This window comes from Physella acuta, unplaced genomic scaffold (genome assembly GCF_028476545.2).
Source record: "Physella acuta isolate Inbredline_101_S28 unplaced genomic scaffold, ASM2847654v3 ptg000455l, whole genome shotgun sequence".
NCBI classification, from domain to species: domain Eukaryota; kingdom Metazoa; phylum Mollusca; class Gastropoda; family Physidae; genus Physella; species Physella acuta.
In genome coordinates, this window is record NW_026731974.1 from 197,885 (window position 1) to 212,721 (window position 14,837).

Here is a 14,837-nt window from a genome sequence, read left to right on the forward strand (position 1 = left end):
CAAAGTAAAAATTGCGACGTAACAATTCCCCCCCCCCCTCCTCCCTCATCAAACATCGTCACAAAGCACAAAAGTCAGATTCCCTACTCTTCTCCCCTTGGAAGATGACGTCGTGTATTCGGCAGGCCTATAAATAATCTAGACTATATTATATGTGACCGTTCTTCTTACCCAATCGACTAAGGGTATTTCCGATTTTTTTCTAGGAAAGTTTTATTAATCACAAGACACGTAGAAATCTAGATCTACATTTTTAGTTCTGATAGTATGGTGATAGTGTTGATGAAACATTTTGTTTTAGTGTCGTATAGTCGTATAAATCTAGATCTAGTTACTAGTATTACTAGAATCTAGTAGTAAAGTAGTTAGAGTTTAGGTTTACCCTACCATTAATTTTTCATTAAAGTTGGGACTCAGTGTCGTTGCAGTTTAGAACTAGACTCTAGTAACTAGTAACTAGATTTAGTAGTTTAGGTAGAGCTAATAATTAAGTTATTAGATTCTAGAGTAAAATCTATATCTAGATACATTAACAATAACATACATAGCATTCTAGAATACTAGATGTCATTGGTAGAATCTAGATCTAGACCTAGAATCTAGATCAATTGGCCTGCCCATTCTACTCAATCAGCATAGGGTCTATTGAGCAGTTAGATACGAAGATAGGCCTACATAACTTACTATATATAGCATCTAGATCTAGATCTGTATATAAAAAAATAGGCCCAAGACTACACATAACAGCAGGGGTCTCCAAGCTACGGCCCGCGGGCCGGTGGCCCACGCACGAGGTCCTCTCGTCCGGCCCGCGGATCAGAGTTTTGTCCAGGCATCTCTTCGGGGTGGCAGAGCCCCCCCGAAAAAAATTTACCCCCCCCCCCCCCCCGAACAAAATGAAATTTATATAATTTATATATAGAAAATATATACTTATACTTTTAACAGTGTCCGCCCCTCCCCCCCTCCCCCCGAAGATAGTCTACCGCCCCCCCCCCCCCCCGGAGAAAAAAGTCTGGAAGAAACACTGCCGCAGATATATTTGCAGACATTGATGTAAACATTGTGACTCAAATAGTGAAAAACGCAAGCAAGTTTCGCCATTTTTCAATTGCAACTGATGAGTCGCTGGACCTCTCAACTGCTTGTGTTCATTAGAGATGTGGATGAAGACTAGAAAATAACACAAGAGCTGGCTTCCCTACATAACATGTATGGCACTGTTATCGGATAGGATATATAAAAAAATTGCTGATTATAACTTGGCCTGGACTAACTTCAGTTACTGGCTGTTGATGGAGGAAAGTACATGTGTGGCATAAAGAAAGGTTGGTTGGACAAGTAAATGAGAAAAACATTCTACAATCAATGTCCCTGCACTCTATTATTTACCAGCAAGCTTTGTGTACTAAAAATGTGGACATAAGCAGTGTACTGAATCTTGTGTTGTAGATGGTGAAATTAATAAGGTCACATGGGCTCATCCATAGATAATTCAGAGACATGTTGAAAGATACAAACACATAATCGCAAGAATTACCATATTTTACAGCAGTAAGATGGCTAAGTTGTGTGATATATACATATATATATATATATATATATATATAAATTTAATATCGTTGGGAGGGGGAAAACGGTGGGGGTGGGGGGGGGGGGGGTGGCTCTGCCACCCCGAAGAGATGCCTGGATGCCTGGAAGACACTTTGGCCCCCGAACTAATATTTGATAGTTAATGCGGCCCTTGGGCTGTAAAGTTTGGAGACTCCTGCATAACAGCATAAGAGAAGACACAATTAATTAAACTACCAAGCCTAGCATTTTTATTTATTTAGGCCTTATATTATATAATATAATATATATTATATATCTATAGGATAACAATCACAATGAATGACAGAAAAATCAAATGCAAAGACCTAGATCTAGGCCCTGTAGTAAGTATCCTTCTTAACTTACTACAAATGGTTAAAAATAGTGTATATCTAGATCAGTGGCACCCCGGAAAATACGGAGCACGTCCTTCAGGAATGTTCTTTGTATAGCCAGGAGCGAGTCAGACACTGGCCCCTGCTCACCCCACTCAGGGAAAAATTATATGGGGAACCTGCTGAACTGGAGACCACAGTCCGGTTTTTTCACGAAGTTGGACTTGTTGTCTAAATCCTCCACCATATTCTCAATTAAGAACGAAGAAGAAGAAGAAGTAGATCAGTGGCGTAGTGAGGTCGGGTGTAACCTGGTGCGGCACTTAATGGTTTCACCTCCCAGAGGCGTAGCGACCCTTCCCCGGGACAAACTTTCAATTTTCGATTTGCACCCCACTCCTCCAACTTTTGATTTGCACCCCCCCTCAAACCTCAAACTTTCGATTTGCACCTCTTAAAAGACTATTTAACACTCAAATTAATCACCTAATTAAGTGGAGTTATCATTTTTCTCTATATATTTTGTTATTTTATGCCTTGGTGTCACCCCCCTAAATGGTGTCACCCGGTGCGGTCCGCACCCCCCCGCCCCCCCCCTTGCTACGCCTCTAATCTAGATCTATGTATGAGAACTAGTGACTACTATTCTTATTATAATAATACCTTTTATATAGCCTACACCCCTATTGGTCATCCATACAGATATATGAGATGAGACTTTTTGAATAATTTTTACATCCTCTCTCCTAATACAAAAGATAAGATCACCCCACCCCCCCCAAAAGTCACCCCCACCCCAAATGATATTACATTTCTGTTTCAGCCTAACACCCCTTCAAATTGCAATTTTTTAAAAGCAGGGGAGATAACTAAATAGTAGTGATCACTCAATCAGGTTGAGGATTGTTGTTTACAAATATGAAAGGCGATCACAGAAGATGCAATAATAAGGGCTCAAAAAGATTATTTATTGGTAATGATCAGGTTCAGATTTTCTTTCAGACATGTGTGGGGGAGGTGCAGGTTTTAATACAAATATGTTAAGTCAAGCAGGTTGTCAAGTTAACATTTATTATAATGACAAGATCTTGAATAAATACTGCACTAACTGCTTTTAAAATATTGATTTACTTTTTCATTTTTATAACTTCTTGACACTGAAAATACAAATTAAAACAGCTGTAGGCCTTCTATAAAAATAAAAAATAAAACCTGGTTTATAATAACAAACTTTTAATTGTATGAAAGCAGGGAAAATATTTTTTTTTCTTTGTGAACAGCATTGGTTCCCTAACAGTTTTAAAGAGATTCTATGAGCATTACTGCTTTTAATATTGTGCTTTTAAAAGCCTGTAATTATGTAAAGTTTTTTTCTTTTATTCTTTAAGTTTTGTTATAACATTAAGCTCTTATTGGTAGGCCTATAGGTTCTATATGAAGGGGGTCATTACGCTTATGGTTTGTGTCAATCTTTACAAAAGGAAGTAAATATAGAGTAACCTTCTGGTTATATTCAAAAGCATGTAGATCTAGGTTGCTTTTAAGTATGACGCATTAATTCAACATGTATTGCTATTCCTACCATGGCCATAATGTGGCTATTAGGAGGCTAATTATAGACCCAATAGCCTTAATCCCTTAACAAAATTAACTTGTGCCTTGGGGGCATCTCTAAATGATGTCACACTCATAGAGGTAGAGTGGGGGCCCATAATTATGTGACAATGTGTGATGAGTGGGAGGGGGGGGGGGGGTTCAGATAGTGTGATGTCACAATTTTGCTTTTCATGACAATGTGTGATGGTGGGGAGGGGGAGGTCAAAATTCAAAATCTTCAAATAAGATCTCTCCAGGGCCCTGAGAAATATAAGTGTCTGAAAGAAACCCTGAACATGCACAGAGACCTTCAAGATTCAGGAATAAAAAGGGATATAAGCTATTCAAAAGTTATTAATTCTATAGGACTATTATTTGTAGTGATTTCTAGAAATATAGCAAAATAAAAAATAACACTAAAATTTTACAATATCAAGATTGAGGCATATTGTTTTTAAAAAATGTTTAAATACTGAGCTGCTGGAGTCTTATCAGTAGTAAATAATCAGGTATTTTAGAACTAAATTCCCTAGAGCCATTTTTAGATTACTCTCATCTTTCTCCTTAATGAAAGTTTTGAAATTCTAATATGGTGTCATTCATTTTTTCAGATCGAGAGTTATCAGATTACTCTAAGCAAAAGTGTCAAATCAGACATAGAAGTTCTAAAGCAAATTTCCCAGTTTGGTTTCAAAATTGTTGAAGTTGATCCAATTGTTCTTGAATCTGAATCATTTCCAGATAAATATATGATATCAAAATTAGTTGATGTTGTAAGTAGAAATTTGGATAAAGACCACTCAAAAATAAAGAAAGAAGATGGCAAGTTGAACAAAATAATTAACAAAAATGAAACTGCTTCAGAAAATTCATCAAAAATTGTTGAAGAAAGAACTCAAAATGCATGTAGCTATTTCTACCATAAAACAGATGAGTTAGCTCAGCTGAAGGAGCATGAAGCTGGTGATGTTAAAACTTCACAAGATTATTTTTCTTTTAATTCTGCAAATAAAAAATTGTCTCTTGACAAAATAGTTGGATATAAATTAGATAAACCATTAGGTGAAATTAACAATGCAGGTACAAGTAACCTATATTTTAGTCATGCAGGTAATACTAAGAATGATAATAAACAATCAGACAAAGAGATCCAAAAAGATAACTTCTCCTCTTTTAAAAAGGAAAAAGAATCTGACACAAATGAAGAAGTAACTCTAAATCCTATGTCAATGGATGAGGATTTATTTGAAGCTGCAAAATATTACTTTCAAGATACAAAATACTCTGTCTTTTTTGGGAAAAACTGTGAGTTGAAAATTATATCTAACAATGAAGAAGCAAGAGATTTTCTGTGTAAAATTAAAGATTTTAAAAAGATTGAAATAAATGTCTCTGGAAACATAGACCAAATATTAAGTTACATAGAAAAGAATCATGTGAATGTAAAAGCTATGTCTAATGCTTCTACTTCATTGGTCATCATGGGTCAGAGTAAGGATGTTCTTGCTGCTCATAGAAACATTTTATCTCTAATTGGCAACAGAGATCATGAATTGTTCTGGTCAGCTAGGTCTGATGACAGTGGAAATCACAAGTATGAAAAACATTTAGAAACAACATATGAAGATGAAAAGGATGGTGACATTCAACAATCCAGAAGCAAAGATTTGTCAACCTCTGATGTCAAATACAGTTCTCAAAAATCTGAGTCAAACCTTAATGTAAATTCACAACAAAGTGATGGCAGAACAAAAGACAAAACCATGAAAAGTTTACTACCTGATGATAAAAGAAATCAGCCCCAAAAAATAGGAAGCAATGCACCATTAAGTGAAAATCTGGGGCAAAGATATACAGTTACATCAGAATTTGGTAATAAAAAATATGTAGGGGAATCAGGATTTAAAGTCTACATATACGAATATGATATTACAAAAGTTGAAGTCAATTGTATAGTTAATACATCTAATTCTTATTTACTAAATAGCAAAGGGGTTTCTAATGCAATAGCAAGAGCAGCAGGCCCAGCTTTAGTTGAAGAATGTCAAGAATTTATCAAAGATGGAAACGTTGTTGTTGTTACAGATGTTTTTGTTTCTGGTGGAGGAAATTTGTATGCAAAGAAAGTCATTCATGCAGTTGGGCCTAACTGGGAGGATTATGAACCTGATAAAAAGCATAAATGTGCTGATGATTTAAGGAGAGTAGTTCTTAGATGTCTAGTACAAGCATCAGCTATGAATATGGTGTCAATTGCCTTACCTTCTATAGGTTCAGGTATGTTGTAAAAAAAATTAATCTATGTCATAAAATGCAACTAAAATGCTAATGTTCCCTTTGTAAGCTAGCTGAAAATATGAGTATTTTAGCTTTATATTATAATTCTGGGCATCTCTCTTATTTTTCTTTTTCTCCAACTAATTGATTTATTTCTAGCTTACATCAAGTTTCTTCTTCAGTTTGTGGGTGATCTCCTTCTTTTTTAGGGATTCCTTTGCATTGGTTGTCTTGCAATGATCTGCTTAACTCTCCTAGGCATGAGTATTTTTGTAATCTCATGTGTTACTTTGTTATACAGTAGTAGTTAGATTAACCAACCAAATATTATAGTAAAATGTGTAGCTCATTGTCATTTCTTCTTAATCATTTTTGCTCTCTAATGAGCATAGAGAAAAAGCTTCATGTTGACAATGAGCTCATTTCACATATAGCTTCTTAATTTACAGTGAATCTAGTATCTTCAAAATTTATTTTTAGCAAAACTTACAAAAGTAATTTTGGTTTTTCTTAAGTTTTAATTCAGGCAGCTGTTTTATGAAAAAGGCAATAAAGATCGTGTCCTATCCTCTTGCACATACATTTAAATATTTCACTTTATACTGGAATTGTCATCTATCTTCAATATTTGCTGTAAAATTACCAAAGGATTTTCAGTGTAGGCCTATATTGTATAGAAGATTTAATGTAAAACAATAATATTTGATAGTTCTTTTATCACTTTGTAGAATACAAAACTAAAATAAAATACCATTCATCATAACAGTTTAAAGCTTTTTCAAATGGGCTTTCTACTAATTTTCTAACTATTTTGACATGATAAAAATTTGATATGACATATTGAATAATGTTTTCAAATTAGAAATGAATGTATTTAAAAAAAAAGTTGTTTGCTTTATGTCTTATTTTGTCCTCAGGAAACCTCAAAATTCCACCACACGTTTGTGCCAATAGCTACTTAAATGCTGTGAAAAGCTTTGACATTATTGCAAAGAAACTGGATTTGCGTTCATTGCAAGATATTCATTTTATTGACAAAAATGTAGATATGGTAACAGCTGTTGATGGCTGTTTTTTAGGAAACTGGGAAAAAAATAATCCAAGGTTAGAAATTGTAAATAGAGATTTGGCTTTTGCTAGAAGACATTTAGAAAGGAACAGGTATGAACAAAATATCAGATTCTTTGGATCTCCACATACATCAACTTTCTCTAACTCACCACAGTCTGAAAGATCAGAGAAGTGTAAAGACTATCTGTTCGGAGAAGTTAACCTTAGAGTCAGCACCAGATATGCCATGGATTTTAATACTGACCTGGTTGTCACAGTTGGGGAGCCATTCAAAAAAATCAGTGGAATGTCTCGGTTTGAAATAAAAAGAAGAAAAATTAGCCCTGGGAATAAAAAATTTGATTTTCTCATATACGAGTGTGAACGCAAACATTCTCAATTTGTTTGTGAACTTGAAATGAGTTCTGTGACTGATGATAAAATTGTATCTGCTCTCCGTAACTTGAACTCTGCTGTTTGTAGTTATCCAAACCTTGTAGAATCCTTAGCTATTACCAGCAAATTTCTCTACCCAGGTAAGAAAAATGTGTAACATTCAATTCATACCAGTGTAAAAAATCAAAAGCAAAATGCTATAATTTTGCTACAACAAAAAGAATATGATGGTCAGTGTAAAAGTTTAAAGAAATGAATACTATGGACTGGTTTTCATTGAAACACATTTGTAATTTCCCACTTTAATCCTAAATAAAACAAAGCTGATGATTAAGTGCTAAAGCTTTATTAAACAATTTGTGTTTAAATTATAATTTATTCTGATCTTATATACAAAGACCTTACGTTACAATATTGTGTACTGTTTTTTTTATACTTGTTTCATTTATTTAAATAAGCATTCCTTTTTTTTTGTACCTATTTAGTTTCCCCTCAAGTATATTAATTTATGTTTTAGAAAAATGTTACCCAATCTGTTAAATAACTAATATAAACTGATTAATTTTTTTATAATATTGGACTGAAATTTATTTTTTTCATTACAGTAAAAAAATTTACAACCAAAAAACAACCAGATTCTCAAATAGTAAAATTATTCTCTCACCTGGTGTATGAATATGTGACAAACATTCCATTGGAATCATTTCTAAAGGAAGTAATCATTTCAACAAGTGAAGAAGCTTATCCTATGGTTATAGAAGAGATTGATACTTTGGAAGAAAAGAACAAGCCACAAGCTTCTGGTGGTTAGAAACTAGTTTTTATAATAATATTTATTGCTAGGAATGTTTCATTTGGACTATCATTTTTGTAATAATATGTGTATCATTTGTTGTCACCTGAATTTTGCACTATTACATGCTGAAGCAGTAAAAAAAAAGCTTTAAAAGTTTACTGTAATCAAAGGTATAATAGATTGACGACAGAAGCCTGTGGTTGTATATAACAGTCTTTATTATGTACAGACGCCATGATGCGAAGAGAGAGAGAGAAGTGGCCAGAGACCACTATATATAGATAACAACATGTAAGGGACATCACTCAAGATAACAATATAAATATAATACTAATACAGAGAGTGAGTTCCCTTGACCTCACAATTATTTCAATCTATTACATCCCTTTACCCTTAGAACACAATAACACATCTCTCAATAGAACAATTGATAGTATCCTAAAATCACCAATTATATTGTAACATGAACACTATGGTAGATTACATCCTTGCAAACAATGCACAATATGCTACAACATAATCAAGATACAAAACAATGATGTCAAAGTCCTTTTGACCTTTAGAATCATAGGTCTAACTTATTTGGGACTTGATTGTCCTGCTTGACCTTCTCAGTGGCTTCTGATTTGGTGACTCAAGATTCTGACCATCTGGATTCTCTATCTCAGGAGGTCTAGGATTTAAATCATTAACTCCAGAATTTACATTTTCTGACTCCAGACAACTTGGTTCACTCATATCAACAGAACTTGGTTGTGTAACAACTGAGTTGGTGTGAACTGATCAGACTTGGTGGGATTGACAGATTCACACTTATTATCTGCACAAGTTATTTTTAACTTTATAAGGCACAGGTCCTGTACATTGAACAATTTGACCTGGTATCCATTTTTCCTTTTTCCCATAATTTCTTAGATACACATTCTCATTAACACCAAATTCTCTTTCAATGAATGTTTTGTCATGATTTAATGGAACTATTTTTGAATTGGCATCTGAAAGTATTATGCTATTATTCAGATCCTTGACTGACATAGATTTCTTTGATTGATCAATTTCCTCAGGTAATCTGATAGTGCTTTCCTGGTAACCAAACATACTGTTTAAAAGTAATATCCTGGACAATATCACTTTGCAACTGTGATCCAGTATTTGAAGTGGGTGTATTCAATGGCAAAAATCTTTGCTCTTTTCTTTTGATGTTACCCTTTTAGTTTCTGTAAGTGCTAATGATGTTAGCAAAGTTGTTTGATGATCACATTCTTTCTTACTAATGTATTCTCTTTAAAACATTTGAAATTGCCATATCACCATAATCATTTATTAAGTTATAAATACTTTGTTTAGGCAACTCTGACTGGTAATGGACTGCATCTTCTCCATCTTTTATATTATCTTCACAAAGGTTTTTATTTCTTAATTTATATGGCCTTAAGTCCTCATTCACTGACTCTTCAGGCCAACCATTCTTACAGTACTCATATACTTTTATTAAGCACTCATCTTTTTGTGTTTCTCTTTTAATATCATTCACATTTATATTGGAGTTATCCATGATAGTGAAGAGAACAAATACATCTTCTGGTACATAGCTCAGGCTTTGGTTTTTTAAAGGTAATCTACTAAGACTATCTGCACTATTCTCAGATCCAGGTTTGTATTTCAATTCATAATTGTATGCAGTTAGTGTGATAGCCCATCTTTGAATTCTTGGTGAGGCATGCTCAGGTAGGGTTTTGTTTTCTCCAAATAAACCTAGCAATGGTTTATGATCTGTAAAGATGGTGAACTTCCTACCAAACAGAAACTTATGAAATTTCTTAACACCAAAAATGATGCCTAAGCCTTCCCTATCTAACTGAGAATAATTTTTCTCAGCCTGATTCAAAGATCTACTGGCAAAAGCAATGGGTCTGTCACCCTTCTCATCCACGTGGGACAAGACTGCTCCTACACCATCTGGTGAAGCATCACATGTTAATATAAGTCTTTTCCCTGGGTCATAGTGAGTTAGTAAGGTGTCAGCAGACAAAGCCTCTTTTGCTGTATTAAAAGCAGCTTCTTGTTGTTTACCCCAGTGCCAAGTTGCATTTTTCTGTAGCAGCTTGTACAGTGGTGATAGTTTACCAGACAGATTTCCTATGAACTTTGCATAGTAATTTATTAAGCCCAAAAAAGCTCTTAGTTGTTGGGTATTTTCAGGTTTGGGTGCTTCTTTAATGGCTTTTGTTTTCTCAGGTTGAGGTCTGATGCCTTGTTTGCTTAATATATAACCAAGAAAACTAATTTCTGTCAACATGAATTGACATTTATCTTTGTTTATCTTTAAACCTTTTTCACCAACAATTTTCAAGACTTTATCTAGTGTTTTAAGATGTTCAGTGTCATTCTTACCAGTTATGTACACATTGTCAAAGTAAACACAAACATTTGGAATGTCCTTAAAAATACTGTCCATGACAGCTTGGAAAATTCCAGGGCTAGATGATATGCCAAAACATAGTCTTTCATATTGGTAGAGTCCTTTATGTGTGTTTATTGTCGTATAGACTTTTGAATCTGGATGCAGTTCTAGTTGAGTGTAAGCATGACTAAAGTCTAATTCAGTGAATTTGTCTCCTCCTGCCAAATTCAAAGAAATTTCCTCAATGTTAGGTATAGGGTACCTATTTAGCTCTATTTGTTTATTCAGTGTAGTTTTATAATCTCCACAAATTCTTATAGAACCATCCTTTTTTAACACCGGCACAATGGGTGTCGCCCAATCGGAATAGTCTACCTTCTTTATAATGCCATTAGATTCCAATCTACTTAGCTCATTTTCAATTTTATTCCTCATTGCATAAGGTGGAACTCTAGCTTTGCAGTATCTTGGATTTGTGTCTTTAATGCTTAACTTCACTGTTCTATCATTTAGTAATCCATGATTACCAAAAACACATTTATTTTCAGATATTACTTTATCTAGTGAAGTAAGACTAGATTCTTTTACATTCTTCAATGAACAAATACTCTCCCAATTTAACTTAAGATCACTTAACCAGTTCCTACCTAGTAATGGCGGTCCATTTCCTTCAACCACAAGAAGAGGAAGTTTAACACTTTGACCATTATAACTTACATGAACCATACACTCTCCTATTACCGGAACATTGTCACCAGTGTATGTTGTTAGACACTTGTGACATGGTTGTAGAGGCACTGATCCTCCTGCGACAGCGTCAAAATCTTTCTTTGTTATGACTGTTAGAGATGCTCCAGTGTCTAGTTGGAAGCTGATGCTCTTACCGTTGATATAAACTAGTACATTGATGGGAGCATGACTTATTGATTTAACAGAGAACAGGTTGAAATCCGGCTGCAAATCAATTTGAGCATTTTCACTGGTAGAGTGGTTCATTGGTTGGGTTAGGTAGTCTTGGTGAGAGTTAACATAGTGCTGCTTTTGGTTGCGGTACTGTCTTGACTGGCTAGATTTAGCAACAGACGAAGACTTTGCAAAGCAGGCCTTGGCAATGTGACCTTGCTTACCGCACTTATAACAAGTTGCTAACTTGAACTTGCACCGATGAGATGCATGGGGACCTTTGCATCGATGACATTTTTGATAATTATTACTAGATTTAGATCTAGTATTTGAACGAGCAGGGTGTTTAGCATAAGTTGGAATGCTCTGTTGGGGTTGATGTTTATTGACTAACCTGCTGTTTACTGCATGGATCCCTGAAGGCGTAAGAGATTTCGCCGCATCTGATGACTGCTGGTATGAAGCTGCAAGTTGTATTGCTTTTTCCAATTTTAGATCTGACTCGAGCAGCAACTTTCTTTGAATATCAGGGCTGTTTACACCTGTCACAAACTTTTCACATAATCTGTCAGACAGCGTTTCTCCAAATTCACAGAATCTACTTAAATGACGTAAAGCAGCAACATATTCTAATATTGACTCGTTTGGTTGACGAGTCCTACTGTCAAATCTAGCTCTACATAAAAACTTTGATGGGGTAGGCGCATGGTGGTCTGTTAGCAATTTGCTCAGCTCGTTAAAGCTCTTGGTATCTGGACTAGCTGGTGCGCATAAGTCCTTTAGTAGCCTAAATTGTTGAGGCCCTATGACTGTTAACAAAACAGCTCTCTTTTTGGCTTCTATCGTCACGTCGTTAGCTTCTAGGTAAAAGCTTAACCTCTCTAGGTAATCTTGAATGATTTCATCATTCGCATCAAATTCTTTTATTTGGCCATACAGCGCCATAATTCTAGAAATAATTAGCTAATAAGCTCTAGCAAACCTCTTTTTTGCGTAAGTAGGTGCTCTTTCTAGTAGATGTTTATCCTTCGTCGCCAGTTATAATAGATTGACGACAGAAGCCTGTGGTTGTATATAACAGCCTTTATTATGTACAGACGCCATGATGCAAAGAGAGAGAGAGAAGTGGCCAGAGACCACTATATATAGATAACAACATGTAAGGGACATCACTCAAGATAACAATATAAATATAATACTAATACAGAGAGTGAGTTCCCTTGACCTCACAATTATTTCAATCTATTACAAAAGGCCATAGATATATTTATTATATGGTATTAGAAAACAAAGAAGATTGTTCAAAAAAAGGAGTCAATGTAAGAATCTAGTTGAATATTGAATTCTAGAAGTTATAATATCCTCTTTAAAATGAACATATTTATCAAACCTTGAGAGGTAGTGTTGAGATTTCACAGATATTTTTAGGATAGATCTGTGATTGTCATATCTAATTATCTATTCATCCTTTTTTTTTGTTTCATTTTGATTTCAAAATTAAATATATTTTTTTACTTTTGACCTATTTTAGCTGATGTTTTTTATTTTAACTTAATTTATAATTGATATTTACATCACTAGGTTCAACAGTTGGCGTTTTTTGCAATAATTGCAACAGATATTTGTATGAAATGCAAAGTCTTACTAGCCGTAAAAAGGACTTCTGCTCTGACTGCAAAACTAAACTAAAAAAACGCCCACTTGGCTTAAATCCTGGTGCTACTAATATCCAGCCATTAGGAGAAATGATTGTCACATACAGAGATGATCGACACTTACCTGGATATGAATCATATGGTGTCTATGAAATTGAATTCATTTTTGCTGATGGCATTCAAAACGTAAGAAATTGCAATTTATCCATTTTTAAATTTTAAAGCTTTTATAAAAAATAGGCTTTGATATAACAGTGATGCCCATTGTGGAAGCAATTTTTTTTTAAGGAAATTAAAACTCCTGCTGATCCATTTTAATTGACTAATGATTAAGTCTCATATTTGTGTTGAGTAAAATGGTGAGTCAATGTGTCACACTAGGATAATACCCCACCCCCTTGGCTAAAATACCCTAATCATTTTCACCCCCTCACACCTTAATTGTAATTACCCCACATGAGAAGGTCTATTATACACATGAAATTAATCTAGTTACATCAGAAAAACATGACAACAGGAATACAATGCCATGAAACAAGGATCACTTAGATAATTCTCTTTGCTGAAAGACTTAGGCTGACACAATTTTTACGCAGGATAATGACATTTTAAAAAGTGCATTTCATTCAGTTCTAAAATCCAATCCACACCAACAGTTGACCGACCAACATTACAAAAATAGTACCTGCTGTGTCTCCACATGAGCTAACAAACAAATGTAGTTTATTATTGGAAAGGGTACTGGCATCTCTTGGGGCAAAAAAAAAATCTATAATTTATATAGAAATATTAGAAATTATAAATATATACTTTTACCAGTGTCCGTCTTCTGGAAATATAACTTCCACCCTTCCCCTCAGAGAAAATGTCTAAGGGAAAAAAAAACAACTGGCATTTGGTTAGAAGAGATGTGGTAATTATTAGATGGTTAATGTCTAGCTGGTTATTGTACAATGGGTAAATGATTAGAAGGGTAAGATTAGAGGAAGGGTTAGGGTAATTAATACGTTTTAAGTCTTGATTATAACACAATATACAAATGTAATTATTAAGTCCTTCAAAATAGGCCTATGCATATGCACACTAGGCTTAATTAATTAGAAAACTCTCATGTTCCAACTGGTTACTTCAGCTTTTTCCTAGTATATGTAGCAATAATGTAGTCTACAACTTTTTACTAAATGTCAGTGACATAATAATAATAAGCAGTCATTTGACCCTCTGACTTCTAAAACAGTTTGAAATAAGAATACTGCTATAAAAATTGATTAAAATATTGCTTGTTTTTTATTTGAAGATTATAAAGTGTTGTAGAAACAGATTGAATTGTAATGTTAGAACAATATAATTCTCTTGTTGGAGGCCCTAGAAAACACCAAGCTGTAAGCGCGCCTAGCAGTCCCCTCTCTTCCTCTCTAGGCATATCGCTACCACCCCCCCCCTCCCCACATGGTCTGGTGAGCTGTGGTTAACGCTAAATGTTTACAATCGTAGAGACGGGTTTTGTGACGGCTATTAGGGGCAGATAATTTAGTTTGAAACGATTTTAAACTTAGGGGAGGTAACTAAGAGGAGGCTGCTTTTACGAGGGAGGGGGGGGAGTTGGGGGGTGGGGGAATGGAGGGTTTTAGTGTTTTAAAGCAAATATTTTCAGTGGCAGCATTGGTACTGTCGAATTCACAAATTATGACTTACTTAAAAGTAGAAAAAACAAGAACTAAATAGCGGCGTATGATACGCCGCGGGTCGGCTCGTTTACTAGAATCCAGTTGCTAAAAATACTGTTTTTAAAAAATATTTCTCCATAATTAATAATATTCAGTTTTATTAGT

General features: G+C 34.6%; 1 protein-coding gene across 1 annotated transcript; it reads left to right on the forward strand.

Annotated features, from left to right (window-relative positions):
* Positions 1-210: 210 nt before the first annotated feature.
* On the forward strand, positions 211-13,558 carry LOC131943423 (uncharacterized). Its single transcript, XM_059303549.1, has 7 exons — positions 211-265; positions 1,877-1,937; positions 4,136-5,801; positions 6,719-7,387; positions 7,853-8,053; positions 12,932-13,191; positions 13,523-13,558. The coding sequence occupies exons 2-7, from the start codon at positions 1,890-1,892 to the stop codon at positions 13,556-13,558; spliced, it is 2,880 nt and encodes a 959-aa protein (XP_059159532.1). The 5' UTR covers positions 211-265; positions 1,877-1,889.
* The last annotated feature ends 1,279 nt before the right edge of the window (positions 13,559-14,837 follow it).

What these genes read in the sequence shown, in the direction of transcription:
- LOC131943423 (XM_059303549.1), top strand. Translation starts at nt 1,890, where the DNA reads ATGAATGACAGAAAAATCAAATGCAAAGACCTAGATCTAGGCCCTGTA. An exon ending in ACCTAGATCTAGGCCCTGTA is followed by an intron (nt 1,938 to 4,135) that starts GTAAGTATCCTT and finishes TCATTTTTTCAG; the next exon opens with ATCGAGAGTTATCAGATTAC. An exon ending in CAGCAAATTTCTCTACCCAG is followed by an intron (nt 7,388 to 7,852) that starts GTAAGAAAAATG and finishes TTTTCATTACAG; the next exon opens with TAAAAAAATTTACAACCAAA.